Source organism: Nannospalax galili, unplaced genomic scaffold, assembly GCF_000622305.1.
Source record: "Nannospalax galili isolate Female #2095 unplaced genomic scaffold, S.galili_v1.0 scaffold622, whole genome shotgun sequence".
NCBI lineage: Eukaryota > Metazoa > Chordata > Mammalia > Rodentia > Spalacidae > Nannospalax > Nannospalax galili.
The window spans coordinates 158251-183635 of record NW_008348570.1 but is presented as its reverse complement, the minus strand read 5'-3'; the positions used below and the strand labels follow the sequence as shown (position 1 = coordinate 183635).

At 37.5% G+C, this 25385-nt stretch overlaps 1 protein-coding gene across 2 annotated transcripts in view; it reads left to right on the top strand.

Moving 5' to 3' along the window:
- Sos1 (SOS Ras/Rac guanine nucleotide exchange factor 1) overlaps positions 1-25385 on the top strand; it is a 142678-nt gene that overhangs the window by 83382 nt on the left and 33911 nt on the right. For both annotated transcript variants that reach the window (XM_017801204.2, XM_008845509.3), the window contains exons 7-10: positions 2410-2520; positions 2600-2698; positions 12806-12933; positions 13695-14350. In XM_017801204.2, coding sequence (XP_017656693.1) covers positions 2410-2520; positions 2600-2698; positions 12806-12933; positions 13695-14350 — 994 coding nt within the window. The remainder of the gene's footprint in view (positions 1-2409; positions 2521-2599; positions 2699-12805; positions 12934-13694; positions 14351-25385) is intronic.

Genomic DNA, 25385 nt, shown 5'->3' with positions numbered 1-25385 from the left:
GGATCTCTTCATTGTGAGGGGGATCTAAATATGATCACAATGTATCATATGAAATTTACAAAAATTCAATAAAAAATTAAACTAAAGAGGAAAGGAAGAAAACCCAACTTATTCTGAGCCAGGTTTGATAATACACTCCCAGCACTTGGGAAGTAGAGGCAGGAGGATCAGGAGTTCAAGGCCAACCTGGAAAGAAAAGGGAGGAAGGGAGGGAGGAAGGGAAGGAAGGACAGATGGACGACCGACCACACCAAAAACGAAGTACTTTTAGGGGTGAATATGAATGTGGTCAAAGTAGGTGATGTATTTATTTATGAAACCCATCACTAGGAGCAATTGAATATATGCCAATAAAGTTATTTTTATTGTTGAGATCTTTTGAGATAAGGTCTCTTCTAGTCCAGACTGGCCTCAAACATACTATGTAGCTGAGGACAGCCTTGAACTCTTGATGTTCCTCACTCTGTCCCCTAAGTGCTGAGATTATAAGGTATATACCACCATGGCCAGCACTTAAAATTTAAAAGAAAAAAAAATTTTTTTTTTCTGAGACAGGGTCTCCCTGTAGTCCAACTAGCCTAGAACTCATTACGTAGACCAGGCTGGCCTTGAACTCACAGAGATCTGCCTGCCTCTGCTTCCTGAGTGCTGGGATTAAAGGCGTGCACCACCATGCCTGACTAAAAATTTTTAAATATTTTATATATTTTTTAAAATTATTATTTTTATGTGTATAAGTGTAATGACTGCATGTAGGTGGGTGCATCTGTGTCGTGCAATGCCTGAGGAGGTCAGAAGAGGGTGTCAGATGCCCTTTTTAGTATATAAAATTTTAAGCTGGAGAGATGGCTCAGCAGTTAAGAGCACTGGCTACTCTTGCAGAGGACCCAGGTTTGATACCTAGCACCCACATGCAGCTGACAGCTGTCTGTAACTCCAGTTCCAAGGGATCTGATACCCTCTTCTGACTTCTGTGGTGCAATACCACATGGGTACACTTACATACATGCAGGCAGTATACTCATCCACATAAAATAAAAATAATTAAAAAATTTAAAAATCTGTTCCATAGCTTACATTATTCGCACAAAAAAATCCTCAAGATTGTATGTAGCCTTTCTGTAATACATTGGAGCTTATTGAAAGCAGAGGGAGACAAACATACCAGCTGTTTATGGTCATGTCTAGCAGTTTGAAGAGGCCCACGATGCAGTGTCTTAGTCTTTATTCCTTTCTTTTCCATGCTGTTCGTTCTTATCTCCTTGTTGTTATCATGGAAATTGTACTGCCCATTTCTGTAAACTACTCAATTAACTACAGTTCTGGTGCTATATTATAGAAATGTTTAGTTGAGATTATTGAAGGAGTTAAAACTAGAAAATGAACCAGGATTCTATTGTGGGGATCCAGGACAACTTGGAATGTGCTACATAACATTTCACAGTGACCAGAGCTCTAGTCTGAAAATTTCTGATCTGCTGTTCTTACTATTAAATATTTCTTTCTTTTCCTTATCTTTCTCTATTTCTGTTTCCTCTCTTTGTTGCCCCCCCCCCCTTTTCTTGACAGGGTCTCACTATTCAGCCCTGGCTCATTTGGAACTCACTATATAGACCAGATTGGCCTTGAATTCAGATACCTGCCTCCCTTTGCCTCCTGAGTGCTGGGATTAAAGATATGTGCTACCACACCCACCACCCACTATTAGGACAACTCTTGCTGTTTTTTGGGGGGGGGCGGATGTCTTTTTGAGGCAGGGTCTCCCTGTAGCCCCAGCTGTCCTGGAACTCGCTTTGTGGACCAGGCTAGCCTTGAACTCATAGAGATTCTCCTGTCTCTGCCTCCCAAGTGCTGGGATTAAAGGCATGCACCATCATGCCCGGCTAATATTTTTTATTTTTTTGTTGTTTTGAGACAGGGTCTCCCTGTAGCCCCAGCTGGCCCGGAACTTCTTAGGTAGACCACGCAAGCCTTGAACTCAAAGAGTTCATGTGCCACCATACCTGGCAGGGACAACTCTTACTTTTTACTGGAATCCTTAAAATGAGGCATCATAGCATACATGGGTTCTATTACTGAGAAGAAAGAATTAATTTATTCTTGCTGGGCATGGTGGTGCACGCCTTTAATCCCAGCACTTGGGAGGCAGAGGTAGGTAGATCTCTGTGAGTTCAAGACCAGCTGAGGCTACAGGGAGAGCCTGTCTCAAAAAGAATTTATTCTTAGGAATGTTATATATATGTTTTTAAAATTATAATTACTAGTCATACAATTCCCATTTGGAGGCTTTAAAGAAGTAATTGTGCTTGCATAGACATGCTTATAATTTAATCTTTGGTGTTTGTGGTGATTAGTTATTCATGTTATACCTTGGTGAAAGACTATGCTTTACCTTCTTTATCTTTTAAGGAACTGGCATTTGACCCATATGAATCATATGCTCGAGATATTTTACGACCAGGATTTCATGACCGTTTCCTTAGTCAGTTATCAAAGCCTGGGGCAGCACTTTATTTGCAGGTATAGTAATTTTTAAATTGAGATGTACAATTTCAGAAAAGTAAACTCTTTAAAAAAATTAAATCACTTTCTTTTCTAGTCAATAGGGGAAGGTTTCAAAGAAGCTGTTCAGTATGTTTTACCCCGGCTGCTTCTTGCCCCTGTGTACCACTGTCTGCATTACTTTGAACTCCTGAAGGTAAGAAAACTCTCATTGGTATTTATAAAACATTCAAGTGCCATGAATTTTTTTTTGCTACTTCATTTTTAAATTATTATGTGAGCACCCACATACATTAATGTATACCCATTTTCTTTGTCCAGCTGAGAAACAATTATAAGTAAAACTGCAAAAGAATAGCCTGTTTTCTCCAGCTTTACTACTGAATCATAAAGCAATTGTCAAATTTTTTTTATCTTTTTTTGGGGGGGGGCTTTTTAAGACAGGGTCTGCCTTTTCACCCACTTGTTCTAGAACTACGTAGACCAGGCTGGCCTTGAACTCACAGAAATCTGCCTGCCTCTGCTTCCTGAGTGCTGGTATTAATGGTGTTAGCCACCGTGTCTAGCTGTACTTTTTTTTTTCAAGAAATGCCTTAAATAAAACCTATTAGAAAAAATTTTAAAACTTAAAATCTTATTATTTCTTTTGATTTAAACAAATGTTTATGTCATCATAGAAAAATTCTGCCTAATATTAAAATTGTGTTATGAAAGATACAGTGGATATCATATTTTTGGTTTTTGGGAACAGTTGATGAAATGGGCTGTCTGTAATGAAACACTGAATGACTAGAAGACCTCTAGGGTTAGCAAACTGGAACAACTTTCACCCTACAATTTCATTTCATTTTCCCAACTATCTACATTGTAGTGATTTGAACTTTTTTTTTTTTTTTTTTTTTGGTCTTTTTGAGACAGGGTCTCCCAGTAGCCCCAGCTGTCCTAGAACTCACTATGTAGACCAGGCTGGCCTTGAACTCAGAGATCTACCTGCCTCCCGAATGATGGGATTAAAGGCATGTGCCACCACGTCTGCCATGATTTGAACTTTTAAATAAAGATGTATGCATGTGCACTATGTTCATGCCTGGTGCCCATGGAGACCAGAAGAGGGTGTCGGATCCCTTGGAACTGGAGTTGTTGACAGTTATAAGCTGTCATGTGGGCACTAGGAACCAAACCCAGGTTCTCTGCCACAGCACTAAGTGCTGTTAACTGCAGAGCCATCGCTCCAACCCTTAATTTGAATTTTTTTCATTTATATTTCTCAAGTTGGAGTGTTTTAACTGAGAGGAGCTTGAAGAGTTAACTATCTTATCTATTTAATGTGTATGTGTGTGTACTTGTGTGTATGTGTTTGCAGGGACATCAGATATCCTAGAGCTGGAATTATAGACAATTTAAGATGCCTAACATGGGTGCTAGGAACCAAACTAGGGTCCTTTAGAGCAGCAAGTTCTCTTAACCACCAAGACCCTAAAGAGTAATATTTAATCAGGCAGTATTACAAAGCTGTAGGCTACAAACAGCATACCATTTAAGGTCTTTGGGAATATAAGATGATTATTTTAGGAGGGTACTCAAATGGAAGCATTTGTTATATAAAGTTAATTCTTTACAAAGAATTCATTATGGTATACATAATCATAGTGAGACAGTTACACAGTTTTGTCATATAGAATTCTTTGTAATGATTTCTTTAGTGATAAGATTTTTACCTGAGTCTCTAATGAATTTAAATTTATTTATTTATTTTTATTTTATGTGTATGAGTGTTATGGCTGCATGTATATAAGTGCACCCATGTCATTCAGTGCCTGTGGAGGCCAGAAGAGGGTAGAACTGGAGTTATGGACAGTTGTTAGCTGCCATGTGGGTGGTAGGAACCGAACCTGGGTCCTTTGCAAGAAGAGTCAGTGCTCTTAACCACTGAGCCATCTCTCTAGCCCCATCTATAATGAATTTTAAAGAATTGAAGTACCATATGAAGCCTCAAAACAGTTAATAATTTTTATATAAGAGCAAGAAGGCTATCATTATAACCTAATCATCTGGGTTTTTTGTTGTTGTTGTTGGTTTTTTTTTTTTTTTTTTTTTTTTTTGAGACAGAGGAACTATGTAACCCTGACTGGTTGGCCTGGGTCTCACTATGTAGACTGGGCTGACCTCCTCAAACTCACAGCAATCCTACTGTTTTGGCCTCTCTAGTGCTGTGGTTAAAGGTGTATGCCACTATGCCCAGCCTAGTCATTTTAATAAGAAAAATTACCTGCTGGCAAGATGGCTTAGTGGGTAAAGGCACTTGCCACTCAAGCCTGGCAACCTGAGTTGGGTTCCCGGAACCCAGTGAAAAGATGGAAAAGGGAGAATCAACTCCATAAAAATTTCCCCCTGATTTCCATGTGTGTTATGGCAGGTGTGTGCATGCACACACACAGACATACACACACAAATAAGAGAAATTAAAGGCTGGAGAGATGGCTTAGCAGTTAAGAGTGCTTCCTGCTCTTCCACAGGACCTGAGTTTAGTTTTTAGCACCCATATGGGGTGGCTCATATCCACCAGCTCCAGGGGATCCAACACTTTTCTGGCCTTCATAGATAACCCATACACACAATGCATATATTCACATAAACACACACAAATAAAAACAAATATTTTTTAAAAAGAGAGAAATTAAGTGGACATAGTTGCTTACCACTGTAATCCCAGCACTTGAAAGCTAAAACAGTAGGATTGCTGTGAGTTCAAGATTACTGTGGACAACAGAGTATGATCTCCTCTCAAACAAACAACAAAAAGGCCATTTCGCAGTGTAATTTAGGCAGTAGTAAGAGTCAAGCATACATGCTTAAATTAGAAGAATGCTAAATCCTGAAGGGTATACTTAAAATTCTATTACTGGCTCAGCCAGTAAAGGGGTTTGCCACCAAGCCTGAAAACTTGAGTTTGATCCTGGTGAAAGGAGAAAACTGACTTTCTGCAAGTTGTCCTCTGACCTCCATGCCTATGCCATAGTGAGTGTGAGCGTATGTGCGCGCGCGTGCGCGCACACACACACACACACACAATCCAAAGTAAATAAATTTAAAAATCTGGGTATGAAATGCTTCTTCTAATCATGTGGTTATTAAATAAAAAAAATTTTAAAAAAGAAAAGAATTGGGAATCATAAAAGAAAGATTATATTCCTGAAAAAAAAATCTGGGTATGGTAGCTCAAGCCTATAATCTCAGCAGTTGAGAGACTGAGGCAGATGGATTACTGTGAGTTTGAGGCCACTTAGCTATATAATGAATTCTGGGTTTGGTTTGAGACCCTCTCTTGGGGGGAGGGGGAAGTGATTTTCATTAATAATGGCAAGTAAGATTTCTAAAATTATAGATGTGGTAATAGAATTTTAAGTATACCCTTCAGGATTCAGCATTCTTCTAATTTAAGCATGTATGCTTGACTCTTATTACCGCCTAAGTTACACTGCAAAATGAATAGTATATGAGGGTGGTGGGAATAGTATATAGGGCAGAAAACTAATCCACATACCGATCACTCCTTTTAATTCTGGATTCTTTCAGCATAAATGTACTTCTTGTACTTTTATAATATTTTATTTGCTATTTTTATTTTATGTGTATGAGCGCATTGCCTACATGTAAGTGCACCTGTGTCATGTAATGCTCACAGAGGTCAGAAGAGTTCCCCTGGAACTGGAGTTACATTTTTTTAGCTGCCACGTGGGTGCTGGGAACTGGACCTGGGTCCTCTGCAAGAACAGCCAGTGTTCTTAACTGCTGAGCCATCTCTCCAGCCCCATACTACTTGTACTTTGGGAAACATTTATTTTGTGTATGTGTATGGATGCTTGTGCGTGTGCCATGGTGTGCATGTGGTAGTCATAGAACCACTTGTAGAAGTCAGTTCTCTTCTTCCACCATGTTAGTCCCTGATGTTGAACTTAGGCTGTCAGACTTGGCAGCAAAGCACCTTTACCCACCAAACCATCTTGCTAACCATACTTGTACTTTAATTTGTATTTCTTGGTGTGTTGCTTGACTTTTCATTGAACAGTGTTTTTAGTTTCTCTTTCTCTCTCTCTTTCTCTCTCTCTCTCTCTCTCTCTCTCTCTCTCTCTCTTCTCTCTCTCTCCCCATCTGTGATCCATGTGTCAACACTGGGTGTTGTGATGCCTTGAATGAGAATGTCCCTGTAGGCTCCAAGTATTTGAACACTTAGTCTCCATTTGGTGGTGCTGTTTGGGGAGGATCATGGAACCTTTAGGAGATGTGACCATTCTGGAGGAAGCATATCACTGTAGGTGGGCTTTGAGAGTAGATAGCTACATCACATTTCTAGTTTCTCTCTCTGCTTTCTGGGTGTGCTTGAAGATGTGAGTGCTCAGCTTTCTGCTCTGGCTACCTCCTACATGCCTCCCTCACCATAATGAACTCTTATCCCTCTGGAATCATAAGTCAAGTAAACTATTCCTTCTATGCCTTGGTCATGGGTCATGATATTTATCATAGCAACAGAAAAGTAACTAATATAGGTGTCATCTTCAGTCCTTTCCACCTTATTTTTTTGTGACAGGGTCTCTCACTGAACCTGTAACTCATAGATTCAGCCAAACTGGCTAGCCAGTGAGCTCCAGGGGTCTGCTTGTCTCCACCTCACCAATGCTGAGGTTGCAGGTGCCTAGCTTTTTAAGTTAGTACTAGAAATCTGAACTTGGGTCCTTGTATAGCAAGCATTTTACTAATTGAGCCATCTCCCCATTCTCTTCAAAGTGAAATTTTTGAGATGCTAATCTCATGAAATAGTCTAAATGGTGGAAATGATCAGTAGGTACTAGCACATTAAAATGTTGCAAAATTATATGATAAAGTCCTCTAATAATTGACTTGGATTTCCCAACTCCATTATTCCATGAAATAAATTCTTTTAAAATGCAATGATTTGTGGACATTACTTAGGGAAACTACAGTGAATAAAGATCCTACCACCACCACCACCACGTGATTCTTGCTTTTTCATTTACTGACAGATCCTCATGATTTAACAGCAGACATTACTTTGAATTCAGAGTATTGTACCCCTCCATCTGAGTTTTAAAATAGAAGAAACTTGGGGGCTAGAGCAGTTAAGAGCACCAGCTAGAAGACCCAGGTTCGATTCCCAGCACCCATGTGGCAGCTAACAACCATCTGTAACTCTAGTTACAGGGGATCCGATGCCCACTTTTGACCTCTGCAGACATTGCGCAACATGGGTGCACTTACTTATTTGCAGGCAAAACACACACATAAAATATTTTTTAAAAATAAAAATCAGATTACAGTCTGTGTATGAATATATATATGAATATGTCTTGGTTTTCTAAGGCAACCATAGCAAAATACACAAACTCAATGGCTTAAAAAAATAGTAATTTATTCTTTGAGTTTCTGAGGCTGATGTCTAAAATCAGGAAGTAGACAAGGCCTTCTAAGGGTCAAGGGAAGAATTGTCATTGCCACTTCCAGGTGGAGCCAGCACACCTGGGTGTTCCTTGGATTACAGATATCATCACTCCAATCTTTGACTCCATCTTCATATCAGGTTCATCACTTCACATTCTTCTCTGTAAATGTGTCCAGGTTGCCCTTTCCAAGTCACCAGGTTAGTGGACTTAAGGGCTCACCATATCCAGCATGACCTCATCTCAACTTGATTAAACTTGCAAAGATCTTATCTCTCAATAGGTTTTTCATGTCATTTCAGTTACTTGGATATTATAGTGAAAGGTCTTTGGGCAGAGAGTTGTGAGCCTTAGGTCTTGCCTGCCTAGCCCATTAAATAAATGGTATTCATTTAAGTTAGAGGAAAGTAGTTTCTATAAATAAAAATGTACATATGCATGTTTCTAGTTCTAAAAAAAGGAAACCATGTCAGGCGTGGTGGCGCAAGCCTTTAATCTGGGCACTTGGGAGGCAGAGGCAGGTGGATCTCTGAGTTCCAGGTCAGCCTGGTCTACATAGTTCCAGGCCAGCTGGGGCTACAGGGAAACCCTGTCTCAAATAAATAAATAAATAAATAAATAAATAAGCCATTCTATGTTTATTTATAAATTGAACTCATTATATACCAGATACAATTTATGTCTAAAATAATCATTTTATTCTTCAGAATATTTCTATGAATATCACTTTCCTTTAACAGCACTTTAATATCTACCAGCGTTTCTTGAAAGATACATTGTACATATTGCATACTGTACATCCAATATACCATATTAACTACATTTCCTTCTTTTTGTCAGTGAACTGGTGGGGGGAGACACAGGACATTGAGACAAAGTCTTAGTCTTGAGCCTGAAACTTATTCTATAGCCCAACTAACCTCAAACTTGTGGTGATCCTCTTGCCTCAGCCTCTCAGGTGCTGGATTGCAGGTATGAGCCACCATACCTGGCTTCCCACTGCTTATTTTTATTTTTTTATTTTTTGGTCTTTTTGAGACAGGGTTTCCCTGTAGCTCCAGCTGATCTGGAACTCACTATGTAGACCAGTCTAGCCTTGACCTCACAGAGATCCACCTGCCTCTGCGTCCTGAGTACTGAGATAAAAGGCCTGCGCCACCACATCCGGCCAATCTAAGGATCCAAAAAAGTAATCAGGTAAAAGTGGCTCCTTTATCATCTGTATAGGACATATAAATTTTTATTATGCTTTAGAATATGATTCCTTAGATGAGATTCAGTGTGCATGGCAGTATAATCTTAGTAAGCTATGGTTAAGTTTCTGCTATTTGTACAGTGTTGGTAAATGAACACGCATGAAAGCCATGATCTTAATCACATTGGTAACAAGAGAATGCTGCTTCCTTGTCATTTGCATACTAATTGCTATGCTTCTGTGGAAACAAGAAGCACCCCTTAATGATAGTTAGCTTGAAATATTTTATACCCATTTCCCAGTTTGTTAAATAAAAGAACGGAATGCTCATAAAGAATGCCCTGGGACTGGAGAGATGATGGCTCAGTGATTAAGAGCACTGGCTGCTCTTGCAGAGGACCTGGGTTTGGTTCCCAGCACCCAGATCACAGCTAACAACCAATTTTTAACTCCAGTTCCAGGGGATCTGATGCCCTCCTCTGGCCTTCGTGGGCATTCCATGACACAGGTGCACTTGCATACATGCAGTCAAAACACATAAATCAGCTGGGCGTGGTGGCGCATGCCTTTAATCCCAGCACCCAGGAGGCAGAGGCAGGCGGATCTCTGTAAGTTCAAGGCCAGCCTGGTCTACATAGTGAGTTCCAGGACAGCTGTGGCTACAGGGAGACCCTGTCTCAAAAAGACCGCCCCCCCCAAAAAAAGCCCACAAATTAAAAAAGAATTTTCTTTAAAGAAAGGTCTTCATTACAGTGAAATTTTAGATATTTGCTTAATAACTATGACATTTAAAAGTATTTCATCAGAAAAATTCATGGGTTTAAAATCATTTTAGGGCTAGAGATGTAACTAAGTGCTTGCCTAGTATGCACAAAGCCCTAGGTTCCACCATCCCCAACTCTTATTATAAACTAGCTTTGGTGGTACAAACCTGTAATCACAGCACATGGGATGTGGAGGCAAGGGGACCAAGAGTTCAAGGCAGGCCTTGGCTTCATTGTGAGTTCAAGGCTAGGCTAGGGTACATGAAAAAGGAAGGAAAAAACTTTGGGTTTGGGTTTGTGGTTTTAAAAATATAAGCAGTCTTTCTCAGATGCCTATATGTTCCATATGCAAAATGCTACAGTTATAAATGACTCTAAAACTCTATAAACATTTTTAAAATAGAAAATCTAATGCATCTCTAAACAGTTTTTTCTTGTATGTTCTTCATATTAGAATTTTGTACAGTATTAGGTATATTTGCTGAATTAGTAATTTTTAAATATCAGCTGGGTGTGGTGCTGTATGCCTTTAATCCTAGTGCTCCTAAGGCAGAGAGAGGTGGATCTTTTGTGAGATCAAGGCCAGCCTGATCTACATAATGAGTCCCAAGCCAGCAGGGACTACAGGGAAACCCTTTCTCAAACAAATACCAAAGACAGGAGCTGGAGAATGGCTTAGTGTTTAAGAGTACTTGCTGCTCTTGCAGCAGATGTGTCTGTCTGTCTGTCTCCTCTCCTCTCTCTCCTCTCCCCCACACCCCCCACCTCCCCACCGGACACACACAATGCTTTTTTAACTCAAGAGGGCAGGGAGGGGTGTTGAACAACTTGCAGGAGTTGTTTCTTTCCTTCCACCTTATGGGTCCTGGGGATTGAACTAATAAGGTTCTTAGGCTTTGCAGAATGTGCTTTTACGAGTCCTGGACTTTACCTTTTTTAATGTTTTTTTGAGGCACAGTCTTACTATGTACTAACTGGCACACTTCTAGATCAAGCTGGCCCAGAATTCAGAAATTCTCCTGCCTCTGCCTCTGTTTCTGCCTCCTGAGTGCTAGGATTAAAAGTGTGTGATACCATGCTTGACTTGTACTTTACTTTTGAGGGATTGAATTCTCAGTAAAATGGTTCATTCTTTAATGGCACTTTCATTAAATTGCTTTTTCTCAATGTACAAAATAGCTTTCAGTATAAGGTTATCTTTTGCCTTTGAACCCTAAACTTGGTTAATGTTAATGGTGACATTTTATTTGTTTCCAAAAATTCTGCAATGCAAAAGGCAAATTGTTCAAAATGATAGGGACAAAAAGTACTTTGAAAGATTACCTGGGGCATAGGTGGTGGGATGGAGTGGCTAAGAGCACTGGCTGCTCTTGCAGAGGACCAGGTTCGATTCCCAGCCACCCACATGGCAACTATGATTTATAACTCCAGTTCCAGGGGATCTAACACTGCTCTTCTGGCCTTTGTGGGCATTGCATGGCACAGGTGCACTTATACACATGCAGGCAATATACTTGTACACAGAAAATATAATTAATAAATAAAAATAAAAAGATTACCTGGAATCCAGTCCTCAGCTGCTAGTAATGTGTACTAAGTAAAAACCTAGTCCTGGTTTTTTTTGTATAACATGCTAATTGATTTTCTTTAAAATATCTGACCATACAGAAGAGCAGTACCACAAGTAAAAAGTATTTGCATTTTGTTTTTGTTGTTCATTTTGTATGTATTAGTTTTTTAAATTTATGTGTATGAGTGTTCTGCCTGTATATATATATATATACAGATCACGTATGTGCCTAATGCCCAAGGAGAACAGACGGGGCATCAGATCCTCTGGAACTGGGGTATAGACAGTTATGAGCTGCTATGTGGGTGCTAGAAAATGAACCTGGCTCCTCTGCAAGAGCATCAAAGTGTTCTTAACACTGAGCCATCTCTCCAGCTCCTTGTTTTGTTCCTAATATGTATGTTTTTAAAGTCTCTTATCCTTTGGAAAATACCTTTTAAAAATATTTTTTATTATTTTCATTTTATGTGTATGAGTGTTTTACCTGCTTGTATGCAAGTGTACCACATGCCTGCAATGCCTGCAGAGGCCAGAAGAGGCTGCAAGATTCCCTGGAACTGGAGTTATGGATGGTTTTTAGCTGCCATGTGGGTGCTCTGGAAGACCAGCAAATGTTCTTAACTTTTAAGCCATCTCTCCAGCCCCCTGTTTTTTAAAGATTAAAAAAAAAAATTGCCAGGCGTGGTGGCGCATGCCTTTAATCCTAGCACCCGGGAGGCAGAGACAGGCAGATCTCTGGGAGTTCAAGGCTAGCCAGGTCTACATAGTTCGAGGCCAGCTGGAGCTACGAGGAGAACCTGTCTCAAAAAGACCAGAAAAAAAAAAAAATTGCTCCCCTTGTTTTATAACATAAAAAAGATGTGGTTACATGCCAATGCAGATAGTAATATACAAAAAAGCCTAGCTATGTAGCCTTGGCTAGCCTCAAACTCCCAAGTGCTAGAATTATAGGGATGCACCACCATACCTGGCAGAAACAACAAAAGTTACTTGGTTTTCTTTTGACCTTGAACTCACTGGAGAATGACAGCCACCACCTCCTGCGTGCCCTGATTATAGATGTGGGTCATCATGCCTAGTTTTTGAGGTGTTAAGAGATAGAACCCAAGGTTTTATGCATGCTAGGCAAGCACTACCAACTGAGCTATCTCTTCCACCCAGAAAAATACTTTAAAAAAGTACTTTAAAAATTTATAACACATTTAAAATTATTATGATAGAAAGTGTTGAATGATTGTTACTTTTTTCCTTAAGTAAAATGAGGTCGTTGTTTTGTCCAAAACTCTAGTGGTTCAGATCTGTCCTTTTGACTTAACAGCAGTTAGAAGAAAAGAGTGAAGATCAAGAAGACAAGGAATGTTTGAAACAAGCAATAACAGCTTTGCTCAATGTTCAAAGTGGTATGGAAAAAATATGTTCTAAAAGCCTTGCAAAACGAAGACTGAGGTGAATATTCTCTCTTTAAAATATCCTCCCTTTTTATCCTGAATACTGTGGTATAAATTCAGGGATCCTAGTTCCCTCCTCAAGTAAACAATGAAGAAAATAGTTTTAGTGACAAGCTTGGTCTTTCAGAGGAAGTGACATCAAAGCCAAGAGAATTTGTTATTGTTTGAAAAACCTTTCATATTTGTGCATTTTCCTTGCATACTCCCAGACAAGACCTCCTGAGAATCAACTGGTAAGCTAAAGGAGACAGAACAAAATGTATCGGGTAGATTTATGCCATCATCATTGTTCTGTCAGAGTCAAGTTAGTGGTGTTCTCTAGTTTAGGTATTCTATAACTTGAGAAATTAATTCAGAGAACATTTCTTGTACTTTCCTAATTATGTGCTATGTGCTTTTAGCTTTAGGTCTTGTCCATTTAAATACTTCTAAATAATTTATTTTCATCTCTTTTTTTTTTTACTATATTAGGCAACTTTTTAATATTTATCCTTATAAAATTTACTACCCAAGACAGAAATAATCATTCTGTAGCTGAATTTATGTGGTTGAATTTTATTAATAATCATTATTCTTGTTAGAGTCCTGAAAAAAAATAAGTGTTTTAGTTTCCAAAGTTGTGTAGTTACAGAATACTAATATTTGGGGGATTAGTAAACCTTTTCAGTGACATTTCAAGATGTGCTTCTCCCCTGTCCCTTATCTACATGAACTCCTGGGTCTGTCTTTTATGTTCTAAGTGTCTTTTCCTTATCCTAGTGAATCTGCATGTCGGTTTTATAGCCAACAAATGAAGGGGAAACAACTAGCGATCAAGAAAATGAACGAGATTCAGAAGAATATTGATGGTTGGGAAGGGAAAGACATTGGACAGTGTTGCAATGAATTTATAATGGAAGGAACTCTTACACGTGTAGGAGCCAAACATGAGAGACACATATTTCTCTTTGATGGCTTAATGATCTGCTGTAAATCAAATCATGGACAGCCAAGACTACCTGGTGCTAGCAATGCAGAATATCGTCTGAAAGAAAAGTTTTTTATGCGAAAGGTACAAATTAATGATAAAGATGACACCAGTGAATACAAGCATGCTTTTGAAATAATTCTGAAAGATGAAAATAGTGTTATATTTTCTGCCAAGTCAGCTGAAGAGAAAAACAACTGGATGGCAGCATTGATATCTTTACAGTACCGGAGTACACTGGAAAGAATGCTTGATGTAACAATGCTACAGGAAGAGAAGGAGGAGCAGATGAGGCTGCCTAGTGCTGATGTATATAGGTTTGCAGAACCTGACTCTGAGGAGAATATTATATTTGAAGAGAACATGCAGCCCAAGGCTGGAATTCCAATCATCAAAGCAGGAACTGTTGTTAAACTTATAGAGAGACTTACATACCATATGTATGCAGGTAAGAACTATGAAATTGCCCTTTACTTTGTTTTCCTGCCTGAAGCTGATTGTTTTTGCTGGGTGAGTTATTGTGCCTAAAATAGAAAACAAACTAACAACAATCAAAGACTGCTCTCTGATAAAGTTCTTTTTTTTTTTTAAACTAAAACCACCACTTTGTATTTCTTTGAAATTTTTACTTTTTCTACCATATCTGCATATATTATTTTAAACCTATAATTAAAGCTACAGAAGAGAAAAGGAAATCACTTGGCTAAAGTTATCCACTTATAAATCAGTCTTAGCACTAGCATCTAAAATGTTTCTACCCCTTTACTTGCTTTTTATTTTTATTTTATTACTAAGATTATAAAGTAAGTAAAAATTTTAATACACATTCATCACCAAAATTGTGCTAGTAGCAAAAATATGCACAGCATTTTTTTTCTTAATCTCCATTCCTGCATCTATTTAGAAAACCTGGAAACCATTTAAATTTTCAGTATTTTTTTCTTAGTAATGGTGTTATTTAAGGAAACAGTTTTACTGTTTAGACTTTTAGACAAACCTGTCTAAATAACCTAGAAAGACTGCTGCAGGCAAAAATCAAATATAATGGTTGAGGGGCAAAGGACTTAAATAAATAATTTTATATGGTCTGATATGTAGTAGGAAATCTGAGCATTGTAACAGCTCAGTGTTGTGGAATAGGCAAAGCACCAAACTTACATTTTGCTCCTTCACTTGATTAGAGTCCCTTCATGTCTCAGAACCCTAGTTTTTCATCTCAGAAATTAACATCAAATAGGTACCTTAATATGTTGTTGGAAAGCATAAATGAAATACTTAATGTGAAAGCTGTTTGTAAAGATAAATGTAAATTTTCAAAAGAATGCTTTTATTTAAAGATATATAAGTGATTTGAAATCAATATATCTCATAATGTGGTATTCTTAAATGGTTGACTTGTGAAAATTAACCTCCATCCTCAAACTTCTCATTTAAATATATTCCTATCTCTAGGAAATGTGTGTTTCTAGAGAATTGTCTTTTTCAATTTTTGAAAGTCCTCTAAATGAGTTCTCAGGTTTCTTTGGACAGTATTCTGGTGCTAGTTAAATTAGCCTTTTAAAAATAACTGTTAACTTATCCACTTAAATGAAAATGAATAGTATTTAACAATATTTTCTGTTCAATTTATTAAATATACAAGCAGAGCTACTTATGACTGGGGACTATCAAGGCCATCTTGGGAGAAGTTGTTAAATTTAAATAATATTTTTATAAGTGATCTGAAACCTTTTTATAAATATAGTCTGTGGCATTATCTCTACACATTTCTGGATAAATAGGCCAGTGGTTAGTTTTGCTTAGTTATCTGATTCTAATAATTCTTTGAGGGCCTTTTCCACAGTAAAACAATAGTATTTCCCATGGGCTAGCCAGACACGTAGTTTGGCTTCTCTGAACACGTTATTCTGTGACAATGGACAGTAACTTAAACATGCTGAAAATAGGAGAAGCCTGGGCTGGGATTCTACTTTTGCTATAATTTTTTACTTAGAAACTTCTGTAATCTCAGGGTGTTCACTCAAAAATAAAATTCAAAACAAAATTTAGGCTGCCTAGTACTTAAATGAAAATAAATAAGTTATCTTTCTACATATAAAGCTGGGTTGTTTTTAATTTATTGTTTTTTTGTTGCATGAGTGTACTGTCTGCATGTATATAAGTGCACCTGTGTCATGCGATGCCCATGGAAGTGAGAAGACAGCGTGGGATTCCCGTGGAACTGGAGTTACAGTTTTTAGCTGCCATGTGGGTGCTGGGAATCGAACCCAGGTCCTCATCTAGAGCAGCCAGTGCTCTTAACCACTGAACCATCTCTCCAGCCCTATATAAAGCTGTTTTAAGGAGCTATAGTTTTCAGTAATTATTACAACTTCTCTATTTAATTGATCTACATCAACCTTTTATATACTGTTTATGATCCAGATATAATTATAAAAACATTTTATTAACCAAAATTTGTGGCTTTACAATATTCTTTGTAAAAAAATTTTTTATTGAATTGTTAAGAGTTTCATACAGTACATTTTTATCATATTTTAGGCCCCCTCCCCTATGTGTACCCCTCTTATAGCCCACCCCTATCCCCCCAACCCCTGCTGGATTTCTGTACTCTGTCATATATATTAAGGCCTATGGAGTTGAATTTGTGTCCCCAAATGTCCTTCAGTGTGGGTCCATCCCCTGGAGCCTGGTTATCAAAATACTCTTTAAGTAATTTCATGATAATAAAAGTCAAAGTTACTCTTTTTGCCACATTATCCTTGTTTTTATGTCTTTGGGGATTAACCTATTCTTTTTTTGTTTTTTTGTTTTTTTTTTTTTTTTTTTTGGTCTTTTTGAGACAGGGTCTCCCTGTAGCCCCAGCTGGCCTGAATTCACTATGGAGACCAGACTGGCCTTGAACTCCCAGAGATCTGCCTGCCTCTGCCTCCCAAGTGCTGGGATTAAAGGTGTGCGCCACCAAAATTTTATCTTAAGCACTAACGTGTAAGAGTGTGTGTGTGTGTGTGTGTGTGTGAAAGAAAAAGACAAAGCAGCAACCATGTAAGTCACAGTGGTAACTGAAGGTTGAATGCTAACAGAGGAGCTGCAGTGGCAGGTAGTCTGTCCTGTACCCCTAGTTTTTGAAGGGTAGGGTTCTTAGAATATTTAGAATAAAATTATTCCTTATGTCTTATCTATGCTTGTAAGGATAGAAGTTTAATTTTTTTATAGAGCAATAAAAGTGACAGCCACTGAAAACTTGCTAGGGAAAGTTCCTTTTTACTATCATAAGTCAGTTGGTAATTGTTTTCATATTCCAAAAACTTTAATCTGTTTCTATAACACTTATTAATTGTAATTTTTTAAATTGCTGTATTTGGAAGGATTAACTTGTGATTATTAATAATCAGTTGTAGGCTGAAATTAAGTTATTTCTTTTCTAAGGAACTATGCCTTCTATTTTATCTTTTTTCTTTTTTGCAAATCTATTGTTGAATATTATGCTTTCAGGTACAACTTCTGTCATGGTGTTGTCAGTTACTTCTGATAACTATTCTGTTGTATTAACTTACAGCTTTTGAGTAAAACAATATTTTGCATGGTTTTATTTATTAATATTTAAACTTCCTAATTTATACAACTTTGTCAAAGTTAAGTTTATTTAAATTTTAAAAAATATTTTATTAGCCAGGTGTGGTGGCTCATGCCTGTAGTCCCAGCAATTGGGAGGCAGAGGCAGGTGGATCTCTATGAGTTCAAGGCCAGCCTGGTCTACATAGTCTCCCTGGGGCTACAGGGAGACCCTGTTTCAAAAAGACTGAAAAAAAAAAATTTATTATCTCTATTTTTATTTTCTGTGTATAAGTGTATTGCCTGCATGTATGTAAGTGTACGTGTGTCAGGCAGTGTGTTGGAGATCAGAAGAGGGCAGTCAATCCCCTGGAACTGGAGTTATAGGTGGTTGTTAGTCACCATGTGGGTGCTGGGAATCGGACCTAGGTTCTCTGCAAGAGCAGTCAGTACTCTAACCACCAAGCCATCTCTCCAGCCCCCAAGTTTATTTAAATTTAAACTGAGTTTAATTTTTATTTTAATTTCCATTTTTTTTTTGAAAAATAAGATAGTAATGTTGGTTTTAGAAATGTTGTGGCTCAATTTTTTAAATATTTTTATTTATTTTTATTTTATGTGTATGAGCGTATCACCTGCATGTATGTGAGTGCACCCATGTCGTGCAATTCCACAGAAGTCAGAAGAGGGCTTCGGATTCCCCTAGAACTGGAGTTAAGGACGGTTCGTAGCCGCCATGTGCGTGGGTGCTGGGAATCAAACCTGGTTCACCACTGAGCCACTCTCCAGTCCTTTGGCTCAATTTTTTAACATTTCCCTTTTTGGTCCCTTTTTGAAACTTCATAGAATTTTTTTTTTTTTTTTTTTTTTTTTTTTGTCTTTTTGAAGCAGGGTCTCCCTGTAGCCCCAGCTGTCCTGAACTCACTATGTAGACCAGGCTGTCCTTGAACTCACAGAGATCCACCTGCCTCTGCCTCGAGAGTGCTGGGATTAAAGGCATGTGCTACCATGCCCGGCAGAGTATTTTCATAAATATATTACTGGTCTAGTCTACCAACAGCTTTCATGAGTTTGGGTTTGAAGTGTATCCCAGTTGATAATTATTAGTTTATTTTAGCCATTGTGTAAGATCTATTTACTGAAGTCTTTACTTGCAATATAGAATTTTTTAAATAGACAAACTACTCCTTAAGGCCCATTACTGAACTTATTTCTGGCAATGTAGAATATACTTTTAATAAACATCTATGAATTTGTAAGGCATGAAAGCAGTATTTTTAAGGTTTCCTTCAGCTACAATTAAACTTTTAGTTCTCCCTATAATGACAATAGATCCAGCTATCATTTCTTTTTTCCATTCACCTTTATTCAGCCTCTCCAAATGAAAAAAGGGGATTTTTGGTTTGGTTAGTTGGTTGGGAGGTAGTGTTTTTTGGTTGTTGTTGTTTGTGTGGGTTTTTTTTTTTTTTTTTTTTCGGTCTTTTTGAGACAGGGTCTCCCTGTAGCCCCAGCTGTCCTGGAAGTCACTGTGTAGACCAGGCTGGCCTTGAACTCACAGAGATCCTCCTGCCTCTGCCTCCCAAGTGCTGGGATTAAAGGTGTGCGCCGCCACACCCGGCTGTTTGTTTTTTATTGGAGCTCATACAGTACTGGTTGTGTACAGGCTAACTGAAACAAAAACTAAAATTTATCTTTAACATTTTTTATTATAGAATTATAAAAAGCACTGTATTATATAATACATGAGGAAATTTAATAAATAATGATAGACCACTTACAAACTTTTTCTAGTTACTAAAAGTCAATCAGACATTATCATAGAAAACAAGCAAGAAATTGGCTTAAATTTGCTTAATTTAGATTTAACTTGACTTCAGCCAACTTGATTCCTCAAGTATTATAACAATAACTTATAAAAGAGGCTATACACCTCTAATGCTAGGAGAGATGTCCAAGCCCTCAGTATATAAACAAGAGCCCAAAACCCCTGAAAGTTATATGATTTGCTAGAAATCAGTTAATTGCAGAATGAAGTTTAGAAATCAGATTTCTTTATTCGTCAGTGTATATTCTATTATGTCACACTGTCTCCTTCAAGATGGACTGTCTTTCATTATTAGAATATGATACAATTTTTAAAAGTTATACATGATGAATAATAAAAATAAACAATATTGAATTGCTAGTATAGATGGTTATTCATTTTGAGCAAACACAGGTATACTATGAAGATAGAGTAGTTTCATTGAAAAAAGTAGTAAGTTTTGAGTATTGTAATGTATAGATTGTCATGCATAGTTAGATCTTGTTCACCTTTTCTGTTTTTCTGGGCATGGAAACTAGGGCCTTGTGCCTGCTAGACAATTCTACCACTGACCTGCACCCTTAGCCCCATTACTTTATCTTATGAGAATATGTAGTTAGGCTGGCCTTAAGCTCATCAGTGGGGAGAGTGCTGGAATTACAGGTGTTTGCCACTATGCTTGGCATTTTTTGTTTTTCCTTCCTGACATAGCACAGTCATTATTGATACAGCTTGATCTGTAAAAGGAAAACTTAAATAAATTTATATTTGGGTGAACTAGAAAGTGGATAACATATGTAAAGGATTGCAACAAGATTTCAAGTAGAATCTAATTTATAGCTCATCTTTCATCCCCAGTGTTTCTGGATAGAGAGCAGTTCACTCACTATATTAGCTCTTTGGGATTAATCCTGAATGCTGGAAGGAAAATGACTCAGTTGGGTGGATCACTGTAAATTTGGCAATGATATGAAGAGACCATTTCCTTACCTAGTGTGAGCAATCAAAGCACTGTCCAGGAAAAGGAGTTGCAAGTAGGAGGTTCATTTCATAGAGGTGTTGTAGGCAGAATACAAATTAATGACTGAGATCTGAAACCACACTGGTAGAAAAATGGTTGGTGATAGTATATCAGTTAGGGAGCCTATTATAGAAAAATGAGACAGCACTGAGGTGAGGATAATCATTATTTAGAATAAACTGTGTGTGGAAATAAAAGTCTTCATATTGAAGTATGGGGAAAAGAGTACTTCCCTTTTGTGGTAAACTTTTGTTCCACAGAAAATGAAACTGAGAAAACTTGGGATATTTTCCTTTGAGGTATTTACTGCTGTTTTATGCACTTATATATAAAATGTTCAAAACTCTACATTAGATTTGAGTTTGTGTCATAGAAGTTCAGTTTTGGTGCTTAACTTTTTAAAATCTTTGAACAAATTTTGATCTATAGGGCAGTGCTCTTCTATTTTTAAACTGATTATTTTAGTGTTTGTGCGTCAGCATAGCGTCTGTTTCCTTTTGTAAGGAATTCAAAAGTGATTGTTTATAAGTCCTTGCTGAGGAGCTTATTGTTTCTTGTAGGTTTGTAAATGGCTGTATTAAAGGCATTATTATCACATGAGCAGACATCCTGATTAGCAGTGTTCCACTATGGTGGATGGGGGAGGGGTGTTCTTCACATAAATAGCTTTTTAATGTAACAAATATTTCATAAATCTTAAGACTTTGCCATATAAAATGTCAAATGTTGATTGAAACAGGGACACAAGAAGGAGGATTAATTACCTCAAATATAAGGTGAGATATTCTGAACAGTACTGTAGAAATATTCTGAGCTCAGAGGATTTTGAAGAATTATGCAGCAAAATAACAGTGAATAGTGTGAGAGGCAGAAAGAGAGCAAAACATGAAGTCTAGGACTGTGGCTCAGGTGGTAGATTGTTTGCCTAGCATACATGAAGCTCAGGGTTTGAGTCCCAGCACCATTATAAACTGGCTGTGGTACCACATACCTGTAATTCCAGCTAGCATATAGCACTCAGGAGGTGGATGCAGGAGAATTAGAAGTTGAAAGTCATCCTCAGCTACACAGTAAGTTCAAAGCCAATCTGAGATACATGAGACCCTGTCTCAAAAAAATAATAACTCCAGCTAATGTTTGAAGACCTAAGCCAGGGACTTCAGAGTAAAGTTGGTAGGTATCGTATAAAGAAGGTATGGAAGGATGAAGCAGAGAAGCCAGCAAATCTTAGTATAGGGTTGGAGAGCCAAATAAGTGGATTAGGAAGACTCACAGAGAAAGTTGCTGCTTGTGTTGAAATCTATTAGGGGGTTATAGAAAAGCTTTGCAAGCTTCTCTTAACTGAAAGAGGAGAATATCAAATTAGGCTGTTTTTTTTTTTTTAATGAATAAATATTTGTTTGTGCTTACGCTTTAAAACCAAACCAGCCTGACATTTATATTTTTATGAATTTGCCTTACATCTGTTTCTGAAGCTAAAATTTTAGAGTATGGGTAGACAGTTGCCACCCACAAGGAAAAGCAATATAGCTTAGTTTTTATTATTGGGTATTAACTGCAAATAGGTACTTTTTTCTTATAAAATTAGGTAATCTGCCTTTATTGATGAGCATTTTAAAAATATCAGATTATTTCAAGTCCTTTGCATTATCAAAATGATAAAGGTCTCCTGTGGTTAACGTGAGTGACAGATGTTACAGTCATTGAGATGGAGAGACTGGTGCAATTGAAACAAATAGCTTCTGGAATATATATATATATATAGCTTTTCTGTATAAAATTTAAAAATATAAATAAGACTCAGTATAAGTTTGTTATTCATTAGCAGTTTTTCTTGCTTTAGATTCAAAATAGAATGTATATAAGTTATACCAACTTGGGAATATAGGTCAACTTTAATATTTTTTTGCTTAAGTACTTAAGTTTTTGCCAATTTATTTTTAGTTCACCTCCCACCCCCTTTTTTGGCAAGGCTGCTTTTAACTTCCAGCCAAACTAAGCACAACGTAAGTTTTAGTCACTTTTAACCGTATTACAGCAGTGATTATTGTGGGAATAGTTGTTTCATTGCCAGCTCCAGAAGCTCCTCTTCTGAACAGTGTACAGGAAGGTACAGCTGCTACTTCCTAAAATCTGGAAGACAGCTTATCAAAAGTTACAAAATCACAATTATACTGCTCATTTCTTAGTGACTTCTGGTGTCTTTACCCAGTTTAGAAGTTAGGACTGCATTCCAAATAAATCACATATGGAAACTTCTATGGTGTTGATATAACATGGAAAAATTCTGTATGTTTAGATCTCACAACTATTGAAGTTTTAAGGGGATCCTTTCATCCAGGGAGGTTATGACATGGTAGAAAAAAGCACCAGTCAGGAGTAACATGGCCTGTGTTCTCATTCCAGCTTTGCTACTCTATCTGCTTTACATAAGTCTAGTTACTTCTCTTACCTGCTCAACCCACCTCCCAGAAATTACATGCCATAAATTAGGTGAAAAAACTCTCTGAGGATGTTATGTAACAGCCATCAGGAACTGATGTGATCCCATTTGACTGATACGACCTTCGCAGAATTATCAGTTTAGAAGATGAAAAGTCTGTTTTAAAGTAGATTTAGCTTAAGAAGGTGAAAACATCACATTAAAATAGTTTATCTTTTAAAACAGCCATGCTTTTCTTTTATTATTTTTATTTTATGTGTATGTGCGTATTGCCTGCATGTAGGTAAGTGCACCCGTGTCGTGCGATGTTGCGGAGGTCAGAAGAGGCTGTGGGATCCCCTGGGACTGGAGTTATGGACAGTTGTTAGCTGCAATGTGGGTGCTGGGATTCGAACCCGGGTCTTCTGCAAGGACAACCAGTGTTCTTAATTGCTAAGCCATCTCTCCAGCCCCGCCATGCCTTTCTTAAAACATACTTTAATTCACTTAGCATTCACTTTTATTCTGTTTACAATGTAAAAGTAACTTTGAATCAACTTTTTAGCCTGATTTTGGATGATATTTGAAAAGAAGTAGTTCTGGATGTGGATGTTAGATCTTTAGCCTGAAATAAGCCTTTCTTTTAAGGAAAGTTGGGGAGGGGAACCACTCTCAATCTGGAACACAGCTCAGAGACCTCTGTTTCTTGGATATATGGGCTCTCTCCAGCAGTGACAGCTGAGTGTCCTTATTGTGGCCACTGCTGTTGCTTTTTAAACACGTGCTAATTTGAGTAGCCTCACCTTACAAATAGATTTGCAGAACAGGAAGAAGATTCTTGAAAGGGAGGATTGTGATGAAATCGATAAATATCTCTGTTTTAAAATCTTGTACAGCCTTCTGTTTTAAAATCTTTTCTTCTGGATGAGACATTAGTCTTTAACTGAGGATCTCTGTAACTGAAGACAAACAATAAAATACCAACAGAAAGGAAATTATTAAAGGATTATATGTATTTAAATTACTTGTATCAGTAACCCACTCTAGCCTCAGTAGGTATAAACTAAAGGAAGGGACAATTCAGATCCAAGAAGTTCTTAGCTGGGGGGCATGGTGGCACAGCACTTGGGAGGCTAAGACAAGAGGACTTCGAGTTCAAGGTTAGCCTAAGTATATAGCTCAGCTCTGTCTTTTTTTTTTTTTAATGTATTTTTATTCTGTATGTTTTTTTCAAATTGAAAAATTCAGTTCAGGTTATTTGATAGTTGAATCAACTCATTATCTTCATGACCATGTATATGAGCAGATTAGATACTGAGTTCTTTTTTATTATAAGCTCATTAATTTGGTTTTGCAGTAAAAAGTTACTGTGTGATCTTTTAAGACTACATTTAGGGTGCTTCTTAATCAGAATTAACTAGAAATTTTCCAAATATACTGACTTCACCAAATCTTATCTTAATAAAAGACATAAACTTATAAAACGTTGATCAATAATGTTGTAGACATTTGCTGCCCTTAGTGAATTTACCATTCGAATATCCATATCCGTATCCATAATGCGAATAGGAAAATGCTCCCACAAAAGACTCAAGTTAATGGACGTTATCTTTCTTTTTTAAAGACTTTAAAACTTGGTGGAATTTGAGTTGCAGAAATATTTTTGGTTTTTGTTTTCTCTTCCTATGGGAGAGTGCCTTTCCCTTCTCCATGCAGGCAGGAGACTATAGCCTAGGTGTTTTGTGCTGACTACAGCCGCCTTTCTTATAACCCAGGAGAATACAATCAAGGAAAAAGACCTGAGTAGGGCAAACCTGGGAAAGTGTTCCAACTCAGCAGGCCTCCAATTTCATTTCATGGAAATGTAAATGAAAAGTAGGTGTTTCATAGATGGGGTTGGAGACTCCTGTTCCTATGATTGATGCTCTCATTGTAAGTAACTTGAAAGAAAAGGGATTAAAAGTTGGGAAGAGACCAATGCAATAATTTGTACAGCTCTATTATGTTGAATAGATCTTTTAAAAATTATTTATTTCTGTGCATACACACACAAGCAGTGGTGTGTGTGTGGAAGTCAAAGACAACTTTTGGAAGTCGGTTCATGGGATCACTCACGGTGATCAGGCTTGTGTGACAATCACTTTTACCTGCTGACCCATCTTTTGCCCTACTTAATAGTTTTAATGACTTAGGGGGATTTGAAAGTTTTTTTTTTTTTTTAATAAGTTCTAAATAAGGCCTCTGGCAACTAATAAGGCTATTTAAAATCTGTATTCATCTTAATACAATTTAGTTTCTAGTTTTATGCTCGGATACCATCCTAGTTAATTAAACTGGACATCAGGAAATGGATAAGTTATTGCTACTGCCATCTTTACAAGGTAGATGAACCAAGGTGATGCTTCTGAGATACTGTGAGCAAATGGGGAACCCGTTTCAATTCTCTGCTCTTGCTTTTCTTCATTATACATTCCTTTGTGAGTGATGAGCTTAAGATGTGGCAAGAAATAAGTTGCTTAAATTTTAATATCAGTATTTTTTTAACCACTGATTTAGATAGCACTGAGGCTGGAAATCATTACACATTCCAAAGCGTTCTATATATTAAAACATTTGGGGACTTTTCAAACTGAGTATTTGATTTCTTTTGAAACTGAAAACAGTAGTTTTAATCATTGTGA